A 15615-nucleotide genomic window follows, 5' to 3' on the forward strand; every position below is an offset into this window, starting at 1 on the left:
ATTCTAAGGTTTTCTTGTATTTCTAGAATCATTATTAGTACCCTTTCAGAATTCATGCAGTGTAATACAGTGTATAAAGACCACCCAAGGGAGACAAGAAAAGTGGTCTTTATAGGTAGGTGGTTTTTGTAGACATGTGCCTACGAGAAACCATTTTCAAGGGAAACATAAAAATGTGGTTTTTGTAGACAGGTGGTCACTAAAGCAGGGTTGACTGTACAATCATCTTCTTTAGTACTGAATGGAGATTATCTCCTTGTTTCTCACACTTTGAATATGAGAGTCTGCATTGTTGCAAACGTGATCATTATCCTTCCTTCCTTTTATATTTGCTTGGCTTGCCGTCTCTCAGCTATACCAAGTCCGAGCTGGACATATCCTACATCACCAGCAGGATCATCGTCATGTCGTTTCCGGCCGAGGGCTTGGAGTCCACCTACAAGAACGGTATCGACGATGTCCGTAGCTTCTTAGAAACCAGACATAGTGGGCACTATCACGTCTTCAATCTATCGCAGAGGACCTACAGACCTGCCAAGTTTGAAAATAGAGTAAGTTCTGAAAAGGAATGTTATCAAAGCAAGTTTAGATATTGCCCACTACCATACAAATTCCTTGTTGCCATATTCATAATTGTTTTGGGTAAAAAATTTGTTTAAATGTGATCACCTTTTCTCTTTTAAAATTTGTATAACTTTTTCTTTCAGAGACAATTTTTGTTTGAAGTTTTTGGCTAACTAGTAAGAATATTTGTTTCGACACCCCTCCCTTCTGCATTTCAAACTATGGTTTTGGGTTGCGGCTTTCCAGCCAAGAGAACATGCAACGTGGTTCTTCTCTATCAATTGTGTAAGAACAATTATCTCATACCCTGCATTTGTCATAATTTACCTGTCTCCACATTATTTTGAGGTGAAATCTGTTTGAATTTTTGTCTCCTTTGTTTTGTTTAAATTCGACCCCTCTCTGTTTTTGCTTTGAAGGTTTCAGATTGTGGCTTCCCTGCCAAAAGACCACCCAACTTGGTTCTCCTGTATCATGTGTGTAGGAATATGTATCTATGGATGCAGAGGGACCCCAAGAACGTGTGTGTGATACACTGTATGGTGAGTAGTCCACACAGGAGCTCTTTCTAATAAGCCAGTTCATAGTTGCAGTCTGAGCATGAGCAGATAAAGGTCATTGCAGACCAAATTATGAATTACACAGAGAAAAAATACTGGATATGTGCTCATGAAAGTTATGTAATCATTATTCATTTATGCACAAGCCGTGCCGTGCGCTCCATGATACACAGATGGAAGTATTCTTTGAAAAGGGGGAACAAAGGCTATTTATGTAGCACATCCATCGATGTAGGAGTGATTATTTCAAAATGTACAAAGTGGGACCTCTTCATGTTTTGAAGATCTGTGGATATTCATGGTTATTTGGGATATGTGCTAACCGTGAACTGGTCTATTGGTTACCACTTCAATAGAAAGACCACCTTAAAATATAGATCACATTTTATTTCCCTTCAATTACTGAAATATGTTTCTCACTGAAAAAACTATTTGCCAGGACTATCATGTATCGGTAGCACTAGATTGTCTTTTTTCTACTTTTATCAATAAGAGGTTTACAATTTTGTAGATTTCAAACAGTGTTGTTTCAAAGTCTATGCAAAGACATAGTAGGAAGACACAAAGTTATTTTTCGTAAGCAGTAATTGTCTTGATTTGTTTGCCTCAGATATTTCAAGTGCATTTCTGAAATGATACTGTGACCCTGTCGTCACGAAGAGTCGCTACAAATCCAAATTGATGTCGAGTTCTCCCAATCTATCGCATACATCTGATTGCCTAGCTATTTTATACAGGATATAGAGAGTTGTTATGGGTGGTAGGAAAATCAAGTTGAGAATCATTTGATTTGGATCTATGGCCTTTCCTTGTAGAACACGGTTCACGTCAGCATTTCACGCTGCTTTCGATTCTAAGGATCAATGACTTAAATTTCTAAATGCTCTATTTCAATCTCAAATCTTTAAATAAATGATACATATCATTTGTCGAAAGGCAAACGCTGTGTTAGATCACACAAATGCATGGCTGGTACCTCATGTGTTCAGGCGACAATAGCGCTGTCATCAATGTATACAAGTTAACATGTATTTGAATGATTTAATCTGATTTTGTTTTGGCAGGATGGCAAGGCATCTTCAGCTACGATAGTCTCTTCCTTCCTGACGTTTTGTCGTCTCTTCAGTACCGTTGATGTCAGCCTCTACATGTTCTCCGTCAAGCGAGGGCCTCCTGGGATAACACAGTCTCAGAAAAGGTAGGTTCTTTATTACTAGGCAATTTTATGTGGAGAGAAAACAACAACAGATTTTCCCAGCAAGAAACATTTTTACAAATTACAAAATGTACATGTAATAATAATGATAATATAGAGTATTTCTAATGTGCCAACTCCACACGACTAATGTGTTTGAGGCTCAATGGAGAAGAAAAACAAAAAGTACACAAAAATGCGCACCACAAAAAATGAATAACAACAATGTGAAAGTAAATCTACTGGAAAGCCACTTTGAACAAATGAGTTTTGAGGGCATGTTTAAAGCAATCTACATTTGAAATATAACATATGTCTTGTGGCAATTGATTCCATAGGTAAGGTCCAGCATGTGCAAATGACCTAATACCAGTTGATGAATACCTAACACCAATTCTATGCTCTCCCCCCAGGTACATGGAGTATATCAGTGGCATGCTATCTCCTACAGCCTCCATCATGCCCCATCAGAGAGTACTACTCATTAAAAGCCTGAGATTAACTCCAGTACCACTCTACAATAAGATGAGGTGAGAATTATAGTTCCTTCTTCCAATCTCATTGTTTGCTTGGAATTATTGAATCCCCAGACTGTCAAATTGTTTGGCTGATATCATTCTGTACACACATATCTCAAGGAGTCTGTTAGATATTCTTCAAGTCTGTTGAAAGGAGTTAACACCAACAAGAAACAATGAAAATATATTTAACTATTCTAACTGAAATTCGGTTAAGGATATTTTGAATAAAGAGCCTGTTGCTAATGTCAACAAAACAATTGCCCTATTGATGTCCATGATGCACTGTTCATTGATTCATTTAAGAGTACCGGTAGATTAAAGGCACATATTTTCTCCTGTATCGTTCCTAACTGTACTTGTGGCCATATTATATGATATAATGTAGTATATTGTAATTGTAATGTCATTCTTTGTAAAGTAATTTAGTATTGTAGAATTGATTTCAAGTAATTTTACATATGTATAATATTACTTCATATATACATATTATTGTATCTAATGTAAAGCCCACTGAAATGTATTATGTAATGCGCTATATAAATGTAACTGAAAAGATGATTGGTACTACAAAATCAGAAAATAGTGTTGAAAAGAGCTATACTAAAGCTTTTTCGTCTTGCACTCATCAGAGTAAAACGCAAGAATGAATCAAAAAGCCGAAATCGATCAATATAAACAGAAACTAAAAGGAACAAGACACAAATAGTGATTATAATAATGATTATTGTTGAGAAGGGAAAATTAGCAAGTTGTCCATTTTGAGCCAGACTGTGTATGAGAATATTTCACTCTTGCATATTTAAAGTGCAAATCAACCTTTGGCCCACATTAATTTGGAATAGTTCGTTCGAAACTTTGACTATTATCAGGACATGTTTAGCCCTCTTTCTTTAAAGTGATGATTTCACCAAAGAGTTTAGTTGATAAAGCATGATGACTTCATCTGATATATTTTGGTTGTGTACAGGAGTGGTTGCCGTCCATTTTGTGAAGTGTTCCATGACGAGGAGAGGATTCTGTCCACGTCTCAAGAGTATGAAAGAATGAGGTACAGTGGCACAATATTCCTTGAGAAACTTTTATAGACTTATCAAACTAGTAGTCCCAATGTTTACTACTTTTATGATACATATCTTTAGGAGTGGAGAGAAGATGTGATGTCATTTACAACATAAAACTTTCATCTTTTAACGATGAAAATCAAGTTTGTCATAACTCTTTGAACTTCCCCCATAAGAACATTCTTGATTCACTTTGCCTAATTTTTTTTTTTATTAGTTATGAAATGAATTCCTTTTAATTTGATTTGGGAATTAGGTCATGGGAAAGCGAGAAGTCAAACAAGTTATAAAGTGATATTTGTGTTTTTTTTTGTTTTTTTTTTGGTGCCAGGTTACCCTTTAAAGGATGTTTATGTTTATATTTCATTCTTGGATTTCTCAAATAAATTTGATTATGAGTATTAAAATTTACCTTCAAATCATTATTTATAATGGAAAATAGCAACAAAGTCATGTAAAGTATTCCACTACAAAAGGGTATAACCCGCGCCCTTATCATCTTCTTCCCTTTGTAGGGGTTTTGAGGTCGAGGATGCCAGTGCTTTCATCGATCTAAATATCCCTGTGTGTGGTGATGTAATGGTTGTAGTTTATCATGCCCGGTCAACCTTTGGTGGAAAAGTACAAGGAAAGGTTTGTAATCAATCTGGACTTTTCATCTGGCTGCAAAAACTGCTTTTGTTTTGTTTCTTGATGAAGGTACACTATATATGCACAATGTACCTTGGCTTTTGGACCATCTCTTGCTGCTATGGTACACCACTGATACTGCATGCATTGTCCATCTTTGCAGACTATGAATGCAATCAGTAAAGCTTTTTACCATTGCCAGCTTGTTGGTACCGCAAATTGTATCCTTTTGTATGTCTGTAATTCCCTGTTAACTTTCAAGTACTGTAGGGGTCTCTTTCCTAATGCAGAGGTAACAAAATAACAAATGTTCCCTGCTTCAGAGATGCCAACCAGTATGATTTTATTGTATTTAGTATGATAATAATAAGAGTGAAATAGGATGATATGATATCCCCTCTTGAAATGAAAAAAAAAAAGATTAAAAAAACCATTAAAAATGCAGAATTGCATAGAAACATGTACAAGTAAACCTTGCAACCCCGAAAAAAACCTCTGCTTTACAGTTTTCTCATTAGATGTTAATGAAAAAGCAAACATTTTACTTGACCGTTCTTACCAGTAAAACATTTTTCTGAAATTTTACCGGCCCAGGGCCAACAGGCCAGTTATAGTGTTGAGTTTTCTGCTATTCAGTCTTGTTTTTCATGTCAAGAGGTTGGCATCTCTGCTGCTTTGCCTTAGCTGATATTTAAGAATAGATGGTGATTGCAGTGCCAGTGGAGCACCTAATTAGTATGAATTGAGAGGCCTTGTCACTGTCTATGTACAATGAACACCCTCGTATTACTGTTTGATATACCATCTTGATGTCATACTTTATTTGTTGTCTTACTTCAGGTGACCGGTCTGAAAATGTTCCAGTTTCAGTTCAATACTGGATTTATAGAACCAGGAACCAAAGAGATCTCTTTCAATAGGTAAGTCCTTTCTTTATTGTGATCCTGCCAACGTTGTACACTACTGAAGTACCTGTACCTAATCTGTTGCTAATGTCACCTGTACTTTGTGTGATCACCACCAACGAAAATTGGATGTATATTTGTGATGGACATGCATTTACAAAGGTCACATAGGTAAAAAAGGAATGTCCTCATGACTATGACATCATGGTTGCTATATTTGAAAATCGGCAGATTGCTTCTTACCGTCAACTCTGCGTATTAAGCTTGCCATAGAGAAAATATAGGAAAATAGTTGTTTTAGTAAGAGGCAAGTGGTCTTAAACAGAAGGTTGAGTTCTGGGGAGAGGTGAACAATGATTTGTGAGCGTTATTATTGTTATTATGCAAGTGTGGAAGAACATCAGATAAAAAATGTTCCCTGAAAAGCATGGCTCTTCAAATGCTTTCATATTCTAAATATGACAAGTAACATCTTAAAAATGAGGGCTGATTTTTATGCCACATATTAGTGTAGTCCCATATACAACTTTCTGTGTACAGTGCTTGTAACTTTACCAAGAGTGGGCCAAATTTCTTATCATTTTGATGATTCCAGAACCTTGCAGTACACACCAATACTTATATTCTACATGATCAACTTTCTCTGATCGATTCCACACTGCATGACCAGAACTCAACATTGGACCTTTGTTTTTCTTCCTCTCTGTATAATCACCAGGTACGAGCTGGACTTCTTTGAACTGGACAAGTTTGCCGAGCACTTCCATGCCAGTCTGGATGTGGTGGTGTCGGAGAAGGATAGACCGTCCCAGAAACCTCCCCCCTGGACCACGTTCGAGACCAAGCGACTGACCCCCAAGTACTGCTTCTCTGGCCAGGAGGAGTGGGACAGTGTGACCGCCCAGTTTGGTAAGACGCCCAAGTCAGGATTCAATTCAGAAATGTTCAGAGTATTTTATTTGGTTTTCAACTTAGGTGAATTACTTAACCAAGCTCGGTACTCTATTGATGCTTTTGGCTAAGTATTTTAACCTGAGTTTGAGACAGCTCCCTAGCAGACTTAAGCCAGTTATTTTGGAGGCATTCTTACACAGTCATCACGATTTTGGTGATGTCCTATTGGTGTATTATGTAAGGGATGGTGGAGCTTAGAACAACAAGATCAGTGTTGTCCTGGGTTTTTCACATGTCCCAATATCAAATGTTTATGCCTTCTGAAGACCATGATGTGACTAGTTAAACATTATGGACAGATACGAGGCTCACATTCATGTCACAAATGTTTTCTTTTTACACATGTGAAAGAACTCGATGTGATTTTAGTTATTTTTGCTGGTTATTAGTTTATTTCTTCTAATGGCTGATGTGAATGGATTGTTCTGTTTCAAAATTAATGCAGTGAGTTTGCTTACAGTACTTTTTGATGGAAGAAATTTAAATTTTCCTTTTTCTTGTTTACTTATGTTTGTCGTTTGTTATGTGATTTCTGTTGAGTATCCTATTCCTCTTTTCTCTCTTCAAATTTTCCTTTTCCTATCTATTCATTTAAATTAATTGTTGATTTTTGCATTTCATGTGATAACCTGTACATTGTTCCTCCCCTCCCCCCTTCATTTAAGTGTACCTCAGTCTTTATATCATTCCCTTTTTCTGTCTCTATCGAATATAAATACAACAATTGTTAAAATTCTAGTTGTGGTTGAATATATGTTTTGATTTGAATAAATATATGAGATGAGGTTTCTGACAGTTGGTCCTGACACTGTCTTCTTGTTGCTAATGCAGGTCAGATGGATGCGAAGGCACAGAGAAGGTTAGAGAAGGAACGATCAGAGCAGCAACCTTCAGAGAGTAAACCCACCGCTCCTCGGCAGACAACCCCTCCTCCAAAGCCAGCTGCACCCAGAGAAGCCCCTGCAGAGGCCAAGAAGCCCTTCTTTCAGACGTTGGATTGGCAAGAGGGTGGTCCTCCACAGACGGAAGGCCACGTGAGGCTCCCAACCCAGGAACACGAGACCCTGATTGACGATGACGATGATAGTGATGATGACGACTTCAACAGTTTTCAAGCGCAACGGTTGAGTGAGATGAGCCAGAACAGTACGGTTAGCCAAAGTCAGCAGAGTCAGGGACAAGGAAGTGGTAATGACGCTAACTTCTTTCAGTCAGATATCAATGAAACATCTCAGAGCAGTACCAACCAAGAGGATCTCTTCGCCGATTTCTCTTCCGCAATGTCACAATCGGAACAAACGACCGATCTATTGAACATAGGTGGTGAGAGCACACCTGCATCCCAGCCAGCAGCGGAGCCTGATCTCATGGCCCCACCTCCAAGGGACCCTACCAATTTTGATTTACTAGTTGACTCAACCGCTGAACTGAACATGGGGACGTCTCCCGCTGGAAATGGCCAGTCGAAAGATACTTTTGATCCATTCATGCAAGCCAAACCATCTCAACCCTCCGCGCCAAAGCAAACCAAAGCCCAAGAGAAGCCATTTGACAATGTCAAGTTTGATCCGTTTGCTTCGCAGCCGACCAGTCAACAAGGAACACCAAAGGCCACACCCAAGCAGGAGAGCAAACCAAGCAGTGCGGGGGCAAAGAACAATTTGTTTGACCCGTTTGCATCTTTTGGCCAGTCCTCCCCCAGTATGTCTGGGACTAGCAGTCAGTCATCTCCTGCCAGCGCCAGCAAGCCCTTATTTGATCCGTTCGGGGCACAGCCAAGGTCAACTCCTTCGCCGACACCCGCTTCGACGAGTAACCTGAGTGCTCCACAGGGAGGCATGACAAGGCAGACGCATAGCAGTGACAACCTCCTCGGTGACTTGGGCAGCTTCAGTCAAAATGGTGGCCCTACTCTGAAACAGGTTTGTCTTTTCAGACACATTGCATTGAATGATGATGTTTTTGTATCGTGCTGGTGTCTGCAAACTCAGGCACCCGAGATGCTTGCTATATGATTTAATGCACAGGAGTTGAACTCCCTAGTTGTTCTGGTTATGATGATTAGATTTAAAACATTGTCAACTGGTTTCCCAAATATTCTTTGGTACTTTATCCGTCAATAGTCAATTCACTTCTTGATGGTTAGTTCTTCAAACTGTAGAGATATGTCTTGTTTATATTTGCTCTTTCCATTCTTTGTTTGATACATTCTTTCACTTGTTCTCTTTTTCTCTGCAGAGCAACAGTGGACCAGACCTAATGGCAGGCTGGAACCAAGGTGGTCCCCGATCCACTCCCATGCAGTCTGGCTCCAACAGAACTCCCCAGCACTCCAGCACTCGCCCTACCCCACCTCCTGCCAAGGTGGATCCTTTCGCCAACTTTGGAAACTTCTCCTCTCCCCAAAGCACTGCAGGGGGGCCGATGGGAGGCAGCCCGGCGATGGGAGGAGGGGGCCAACCCAGTCCGCAGAGGCAGAGGCAGAGCCCTGGTTTCGGTGCGGGTAGGCAACAACCGATGATGTCCTCACAGGCCCAGTCCCCGTCCCATAGACCGTTCCAGCCCCAGAGCCAGACGATGCCTCAGAAGACGGCAACCCCTCCTCCTCCCGCTCAGGCGGCCAAGCCTAACTACTTTGCCGGCGGGTTTGCATCTAGTAGTGTCATTGGAGGTAGAGAAGAAAGAGGCAAGAGAGATGGAGGTGAGTTTAAGAAGATAACATCTACTGTGTATACTCCAAACCATTTGAGATGTGGTACCAGTCTTAAATAGACTTCTTGAGATATAGATGTAGAGCGTCTTAGCAAGCCATGTCTTTGTTTTTTGTGCAGTATTCATTACAAATGAAGCAATGCTAAGCAAATGATGCGTACAAAGCTCAAAACCATTTGAGATGTTCTTAGGACAGGCTTAAATGGACAACTTGAGATATAGATGTAGAGCGTCTTAGCAAGTTGTGTCTTTTATTTTTTTTGTGTGTGGAAGTTTCATGACGAGTAAAGCAATTGCAAGCCAATGATGCGTACGAAGCTCAAAACCATTTGGGATATCGTTAGGACAGGCTTAAATGGACTTCTTGAGATATAGATGTAGAGCGTCTTAGCAAGTCATGTCTTTTATTTTTTTGTGTGTGTGGAAGTTTCATGACGAGTAAAGCAATTGCAAGCCAATGAAACGTACAAAGCTCCAAACCATTTGGGATGTGGTTATGACAGGCTTAAAGGGATTGGGTATCTTTGTCTCAGATTCTGAAAAAAAATCCTTGATTTAGCTCATGCTGCAATGATAATCACAAACCTTTAGGTCAGTCAGGAACCCCATGACTTTTACAAGCCGATCTGAATATCAAGATATTTATGATTGGAAATCGAAATTTAAAAATTTGTTTTTCTAACAGTTATTATTACACTACAGTCTTATTTGGAAAATGAGTATGGTAAAACCGGTCCCTCAAAGATTTCTATTTTTTTAAAGGCACTTCATGATCATTTTGAAGCGCAATTTTTTTAGGGAGTCAATATTACATCATATCACAGACACAGTTAAAACGTAGGGCCATGCATTTCAGATTTAACATTGTTAAACAATGCCTTTAAATAGACTTCTTGAGATATAGATGTACATGTAGAGCGTCTTAGAAAGTCATGTCTTTGATTTGTTGTGTGTTCAAGATTCATTACGAGTAAAGCAATTGAAGCCAATGATGCGTACAAAGCTCATAACCATCGGGGATGTGGTTGTGACAGGCTTGAATAGACTTTGTGGGATAGATGTAGAGCATCTTAGCAAGTCATGTCTTTGATTTTGTTGTGTCTTAGCAAGTGGTGTCTTTGATTTTGTGTGTGTGTGTCCAGGATTCATGACGAGTAAAGCAGCCAAGCAGGCAGATTTCAGCAACCTCCTCTCAGACCAACAGAAGTTCCAGGCCTCTGCCAAGAGCCATGAAACCAAGACAATTAACGACATGAAGAGAAAAGAAATAGAAGCCACAACAGATCCAAACGTCCTCAAGGTAATATTTTAGCAATTTCTTGGGGATGTTTCACAAAGATTCGAAGTCAAACTTAACTCTAGGTTAGACTTAAAATAATGGAAAGCCATTAGCATCCTTAAAAATATTTTGTAACAGTTATTTTAAAAGGCATAAAATGTTGATTCAAATCACTCATATTTTCTATTATCATGGGAGATTTCATGTTCATGAAAAGGCTAATATACTTGAATTTTTTGCTTTTTAATACATATCATTATAAGGCTCTCCATAATATTTAAGTCCAACTAAGAGTTAAGTTTGACTTAGAATCTTTGTGAAACACCCCACTGATCCCCATTTCAAAAGCTTTTCATCAATAACAAGTAACGATAACTGTTGTAAGCAACTGAAAGCATGTAATCTGCTTGGCTGAGAGCAAACTTGTCAAGAAAAATTTAGCTTTTGTTATTGATAGCAAGTTTTATTATAATAATAATAATATTTAATTTTGATAAAGCGCTTAATACAAATGTCTCTAACCGCTTTACAAATATACTAATTACCCCGGTCATTGGATTCAGCGCTTGCCCGCACACACTGTGTGCACAATCTCCACTCCCTGGGGAGCATTCTAGCCGTGCGTTACTTGACGCTCACAAGCTGTTATGAAACAGGGCCCTGGTACATCATACATGCCAACCGTTCAGATTAAAGAGGAACATTCCTCTTTTTGGGAGAAGATAATTATCATTTTAATGCAGGTGTTCCTCTTCCTGTACAAATTTGTCTGTAGTATTGAATAGGAGAGTTAGGATTGTTCCTCTTTTTTTTGAAAATAGCTTAATTTGTACAGATTTCTGATTTTCAAATGTTGGCATGTATGGAATGTTAGATAGATAGATAGATAAATGGTTTATTCAAATCAAATCAAACATGTAAACAATAAATGTTCATTAATTCCATGCTTCGTAGCTAAAAACTAAATTGCGCAATGGATTACAGAATTAATTATATTATTGTATGTTGTATTAGCACATGATAAGTAGCCTAATGGTACACATTTACCAGAGCTTAACTGAAAACTCTCCTGCAGAACATTGGTAGTAGGACACCAATTTTGTCACAAGCTTATATAAATAATAAATAATAATAATAATAATAAGTCCACTCCAAATTTTATTAAGTTAAACCGAAAATGGAAATTCTTTTTGCCCAATTGATCGTGAGCCCGGCAGCCACTGAGTAGCGCCAGATCGACGTTGCTCTATCCCTTATTGTTGAACGGCAAACAAGGTAGCAGCAACTCCCGTCTTTTAACGTCTTTTGGTATGACGCGGCCGAGGTTCGAACCCACGACCTCCCGGTTGTGAGGCGGACGCTCTACTGACTGAGCCAACACACCGGTAACACTCCTGTTACCAAGCTTTTTTCAGAAATGTTGTAATTGTGGATTTGGAAAATATGCTGAAATGTTATTGATATTCTTCACGAGGTGTGGGATCTTAGATTGTTTGTAGCTGGTATCTTTGCGGGATTAAAAGAACAACAACTACAATAGTGTTCTTCTAGGTTCAAATGATTTTGTATGATCGAATCATGCCCAGAAAGCTTCCTATATTATGAATATGCATGTTGAGTATTCACGCTTTTGTCATTCATGAATATTCAAAAGCGTTCCTGTCACTGATATTTATGTTTCGTGTTTGTGTGGGAAAATTGACTACTCTGTCATTACGATGTTTGACTCTTGACCTCAGGTGAGAGACTGGACACAAGGCAAGGAGAATAACATCCGGGCTCTGATCTGCTCCATGCACCAAGTATTATGGGATGGAGAGGACAGATGGAAGCCTGTCGGCATGCATCAACTCGTAGAGCACAATCAGGTAGACTATCAAGCTTGAATGATGAATTTTTTATAACAATAATGAAGACAAGTGTTGTTTTACAGAGCCCCTTTATATCTAGTTACAATTAACTGCAATGAAATTATGATTCTGCACTTTTTTCACTCCATTTGTAGCCAGTCACCAGTTTACAAGGCATTCCAACTCAACCAAACCAACACTCAAAAGTGAATTCACTGATTGAACTGCTCTATGGTGTACTGATTATCATATATATCAATCTCTATTCACTTCCAATCCTGCAATTTACAGTTCATAATCTTGACACTATCAACATTTTCAAGCAATTTACAGACTTGTGCACACAAAAAAGTGTAATCCATTTTACTTTTATACTTCAATTCCAATGCTAGGCATGTTTGAATACCCCCTTTCTTTAAAAGGGTAGGATGTATAAAATGTTTGTTATTTTTGTGTGTTGTTTCTACTTGTGGTGTTGGTATATTGTATTGGCATTTGATTTTATATTAATTGTGAAATATTAAGTTATTGTTAGTTTCATTTCATTCATTTTTATTAAAAGTCAAGACAAATACATCTTGGAATCGTTTCACAAAGACTAAGGTCGACTTTAAGTTGGACTATTTAAGTTGAACTATGGCAGGCCATTCATGCCACTGGATAATATATTATCAAAAAATGTAAATTCTGTAGATTTGTGACCATAATAATAATAATAATAATAATAATGTTTTATTTACCCAGGGTAGCCACTTCAGTTATGAAACTGCTCTTCCAGCGGGCCCTGCATAACATAATATGTTATTACTACCCTTCTCCAATCTAATATGCTGAGCGCCTAGCTAGAAGGCAGAAGGTCCCATTGTTATAAGTCTTTGGTATGACGACCTCCCGTTCATGAGGCGGGCCCTCTAACCACTGAGCCACCATGTCAGGTTGATTTGTACGTCCCTTGAGAAACCAATGCTAGGGATGGTTAGAGGAACTAGTGGCATGAACGGCCTGCCTAGTTAAGTCCAACTTGAAGTCGATCTTAGATTTGTGAAACACTCCCCCAAAAAATGAAAGTCTTTAAAACCGTGACCGTATTCTTTGTTTGTTTGTAGGTGAAGAAGTGGTACAGGAAGGCGGTGCTCTCTGCCCACCCCGACAAGCAGGTGGGAACACCAAACGAGGAGCTTGCCAAGCTGATCTTCATGGAACTCAGTGACGCATGGTCAGCCTTTGAAGAATCCGGTGCACAAGCTCTCTTCTAAGGGATGTTCCATCGGTATTAAGGCCCCCTTGATTTAACTGCCATTAGGTTTTTATATTTCGTCTGTGGAGTGGGGTGGACTATGAGAGGATGTGGAGTAACACCATTCATTGGACTCTTCAGGTCCCCGTCTTACAAAGAGTTGATATCAATCGCAAATTGTTTGAGAGAGATATCAATCGCAACTATGTACATAAGAGATAGGAGACTGCAAAATTGCGATTGATTGGAGGACTTGCGATTGATTTGTAAGATGGGGCTCAGATCTGCGCAAAACCCAGTAGACCCTCTGTCCTTTAAACCTAAACCTTTGGTTTTGTGACTGAAATGTCAATCTCATTAACGGGTATCATCCTGAATCTATGGATTTGCCAGAAGGTTCAAAAGACCAAAACATGTGGTCGCATGGACCTTTGTTCTTGAGAACTGTTGGTCTTCTGAACCTTCAGACGTGTTGTCAGAAGGTCCTCAAGATCAGAAACTTCTTTCTTGCAAATCTACAGTCTCCTTGACCTTCTGTCTCAAGAACTACCAACCTGCCAGATCCCAAAGACCAAAACCTGTAGTCTCAAGAACCGTTGGACTTTAGAACCTTCAGCTTTGTCCATAAAAAAAGTCTCTGTTCATGAAATGTTGCCATCGCAATGTTTTTTGAGGCGTTTCCCCTTGTCATGCCTTCGTGGGGCTTCAGGGGTGGTAGTTGGGGATTTCCGTAGACTGGTGAGGTTGTAAAGTCATGTAAATCCACGTACATTAGGGTTTAATAATGTGTGTGATCATCTCTCTCAGAACCATATTAATATATCATCAAAATGGAAGTGAAATATGTTTCAAGTTATTCAAGCTGAAATTATTTTGTATTTGTTTGTAATAATAAGATGAAAGAGATAGCTGAGTTCTGTTTTCAGACCGCAAATGCCTTCAAAGTGCATGATTATTGCTCTTATTCTTATCTATGACATTTCTAGTACCCTTTTAGAACCTAAAATTGCTATGAAGGTAATTTTAGACACCAAAATGTGTGAAATTTAGCCAATACGAGCATACCAATTCAGCTCCACTTTAAAAAAACATGGTGACCGTTAATTAATTATTTAATTAAAAATAACAATACATGGGCCGGCTGGTTGCGCGTAATATAAGCAACACGAAAATGCCAACAAAAAAGCCAACATCGGCATTGGCTGAAATACGACGTAAACTTTAATCATATTTTTAACGTTTTTTTTCAAATTTTTCAAAATACCTAATATTTGTGGTGGTACACAAGTATTAGAAATCGTTATATTTTAGCCATCTCTGAACCGATTTTGATCAAACAAAGATGATTTTGTCATTTAAATATGATGTTTTTTCAAATTTGACACTCAGTTTTTCATTATCTCACAAACAAATTATTTTTGTAGCGCCCTCTGCAACAGAACTCAACTTTCCCTTTAACGTTGAAGACATAGGATTAGTACTATTTTCAAATAGTCATCGCTTTTGGCTATGATTTGAATAGACGTGATAGTTGATTTAGACTAATTTCGGGTAAGCACTTGTGATTTTGTTGCTGATATTTTGAGTAGTATATGTACAAGCAGCTATGTAATGCTAGAATATTGCTGTTCATTTTTGGTCTCAATCTTATTCACAGAGAGAGAGAGTGACCCCCCCCCCCCCCTATAGGCAATGTGACTCCATCGTTGGACCTGTTCTACAGTACAACCGTAAGGTTCTTATGTATGCATGAGCGGCTATTGCAATAGTTCACCCCTCATGGTACTGCTTGCCCAAGCACTGGCTTTACTCTAGGTGCAAGAACCAAGATTTGTGATTATTGATGACACCATTCAATGCAGTGCAGACTTCTCTCTGGAGAGTGAAGATGCAAGTCTTAGAGATATCTCTGGTTGGACTTTTTGAAAAGGGTTTTATGAAAAGTTTTCGAATGATTTGGTCTTTGAGAAGAGCTGGAATGGGCGAAGGAGTGGACAGACAGGGCACTTGGTGTGCCAAAGACACATGTAGGAAAGATAAAGGGAAAGAAGAGTAGAGGAAGGAGAAGCCTACTCTGGATGGAAATCCTGCAGAAGTGGAGAGGAGTAAGAGACCAGTAAGTAATGTTGATGAAGGTCGTCTAAAAC

The 15615-nt window shown here is 38.8% G+C and overlaps 1 protein-coding gene across 1 annotated transcript in view; it reads left to right on the forward strand.

The window, feature by feature from the left end:
- The window catches only part of LOC762929 (cyclin-G-associated kinase), a 24720-nt gene extending 10944 nt beyond the window's left edge, over positions 1-13776 (forward strand). The window contains exons 10-22 of the mRNA XM_030978114.1: positions 353-551; positions 984-1106; positions 2189-2322; positions 2733-2849; positions 3808-3888; positions 4417-4534; positions 5372-5451; positions 6155-6345; positions 7222-8312; positions 8629-9091; positions 10245-10402; positions 12121-12249; positions 13338-13776. Of these exons, the coding sequence (XP_030833974.1) occupies positions 353-551; positions 984-1106; positions 2189-2322; positions 2733-2849; positions 3808-3888; positions 4417-4534; positions 5372-5451; positions 6155-6345; positions 7222-8312; positions 8629-9091; positions 10245-10402; positions 12121-12249; positions 13338-13487 (3034 nt within the window). The 3' untranslated portion in view covers positions 13488-13776. The remainder of the gene's footprint in view (positions 1-352; positions 552-983; positions 1107-2188; positions 2323-2732; positions 2850-3807; positions 3889-4416; positions 4535-5371; positions 5452-6154; positions 6346-7221; positions 8313-8628; positions 9092-10244; positions 10403-12120; positions 12250-13337) is intronic.
- Positions 13777-15615: the final 1839 nt, after the last annotated feature.

This window comes from Strongylocentrotus purpuratus, unplaced genomic scaffold (genome assembly GCF_000002235.5).
Source record: "Strongylocentrotus purpuratus isolate Spur 01 unplaced genomic scaffold, Spur_5.0 spur5_contig_811, whole genome shotgun sequence".
Lineage (NCBI taxonomy): Eukaryota > Metazoa > Echinodermata > Echinoidea > Camarodonta > Strongylocentrotidae > Strongylocentrotus > Strongylocentrotus purpuratus.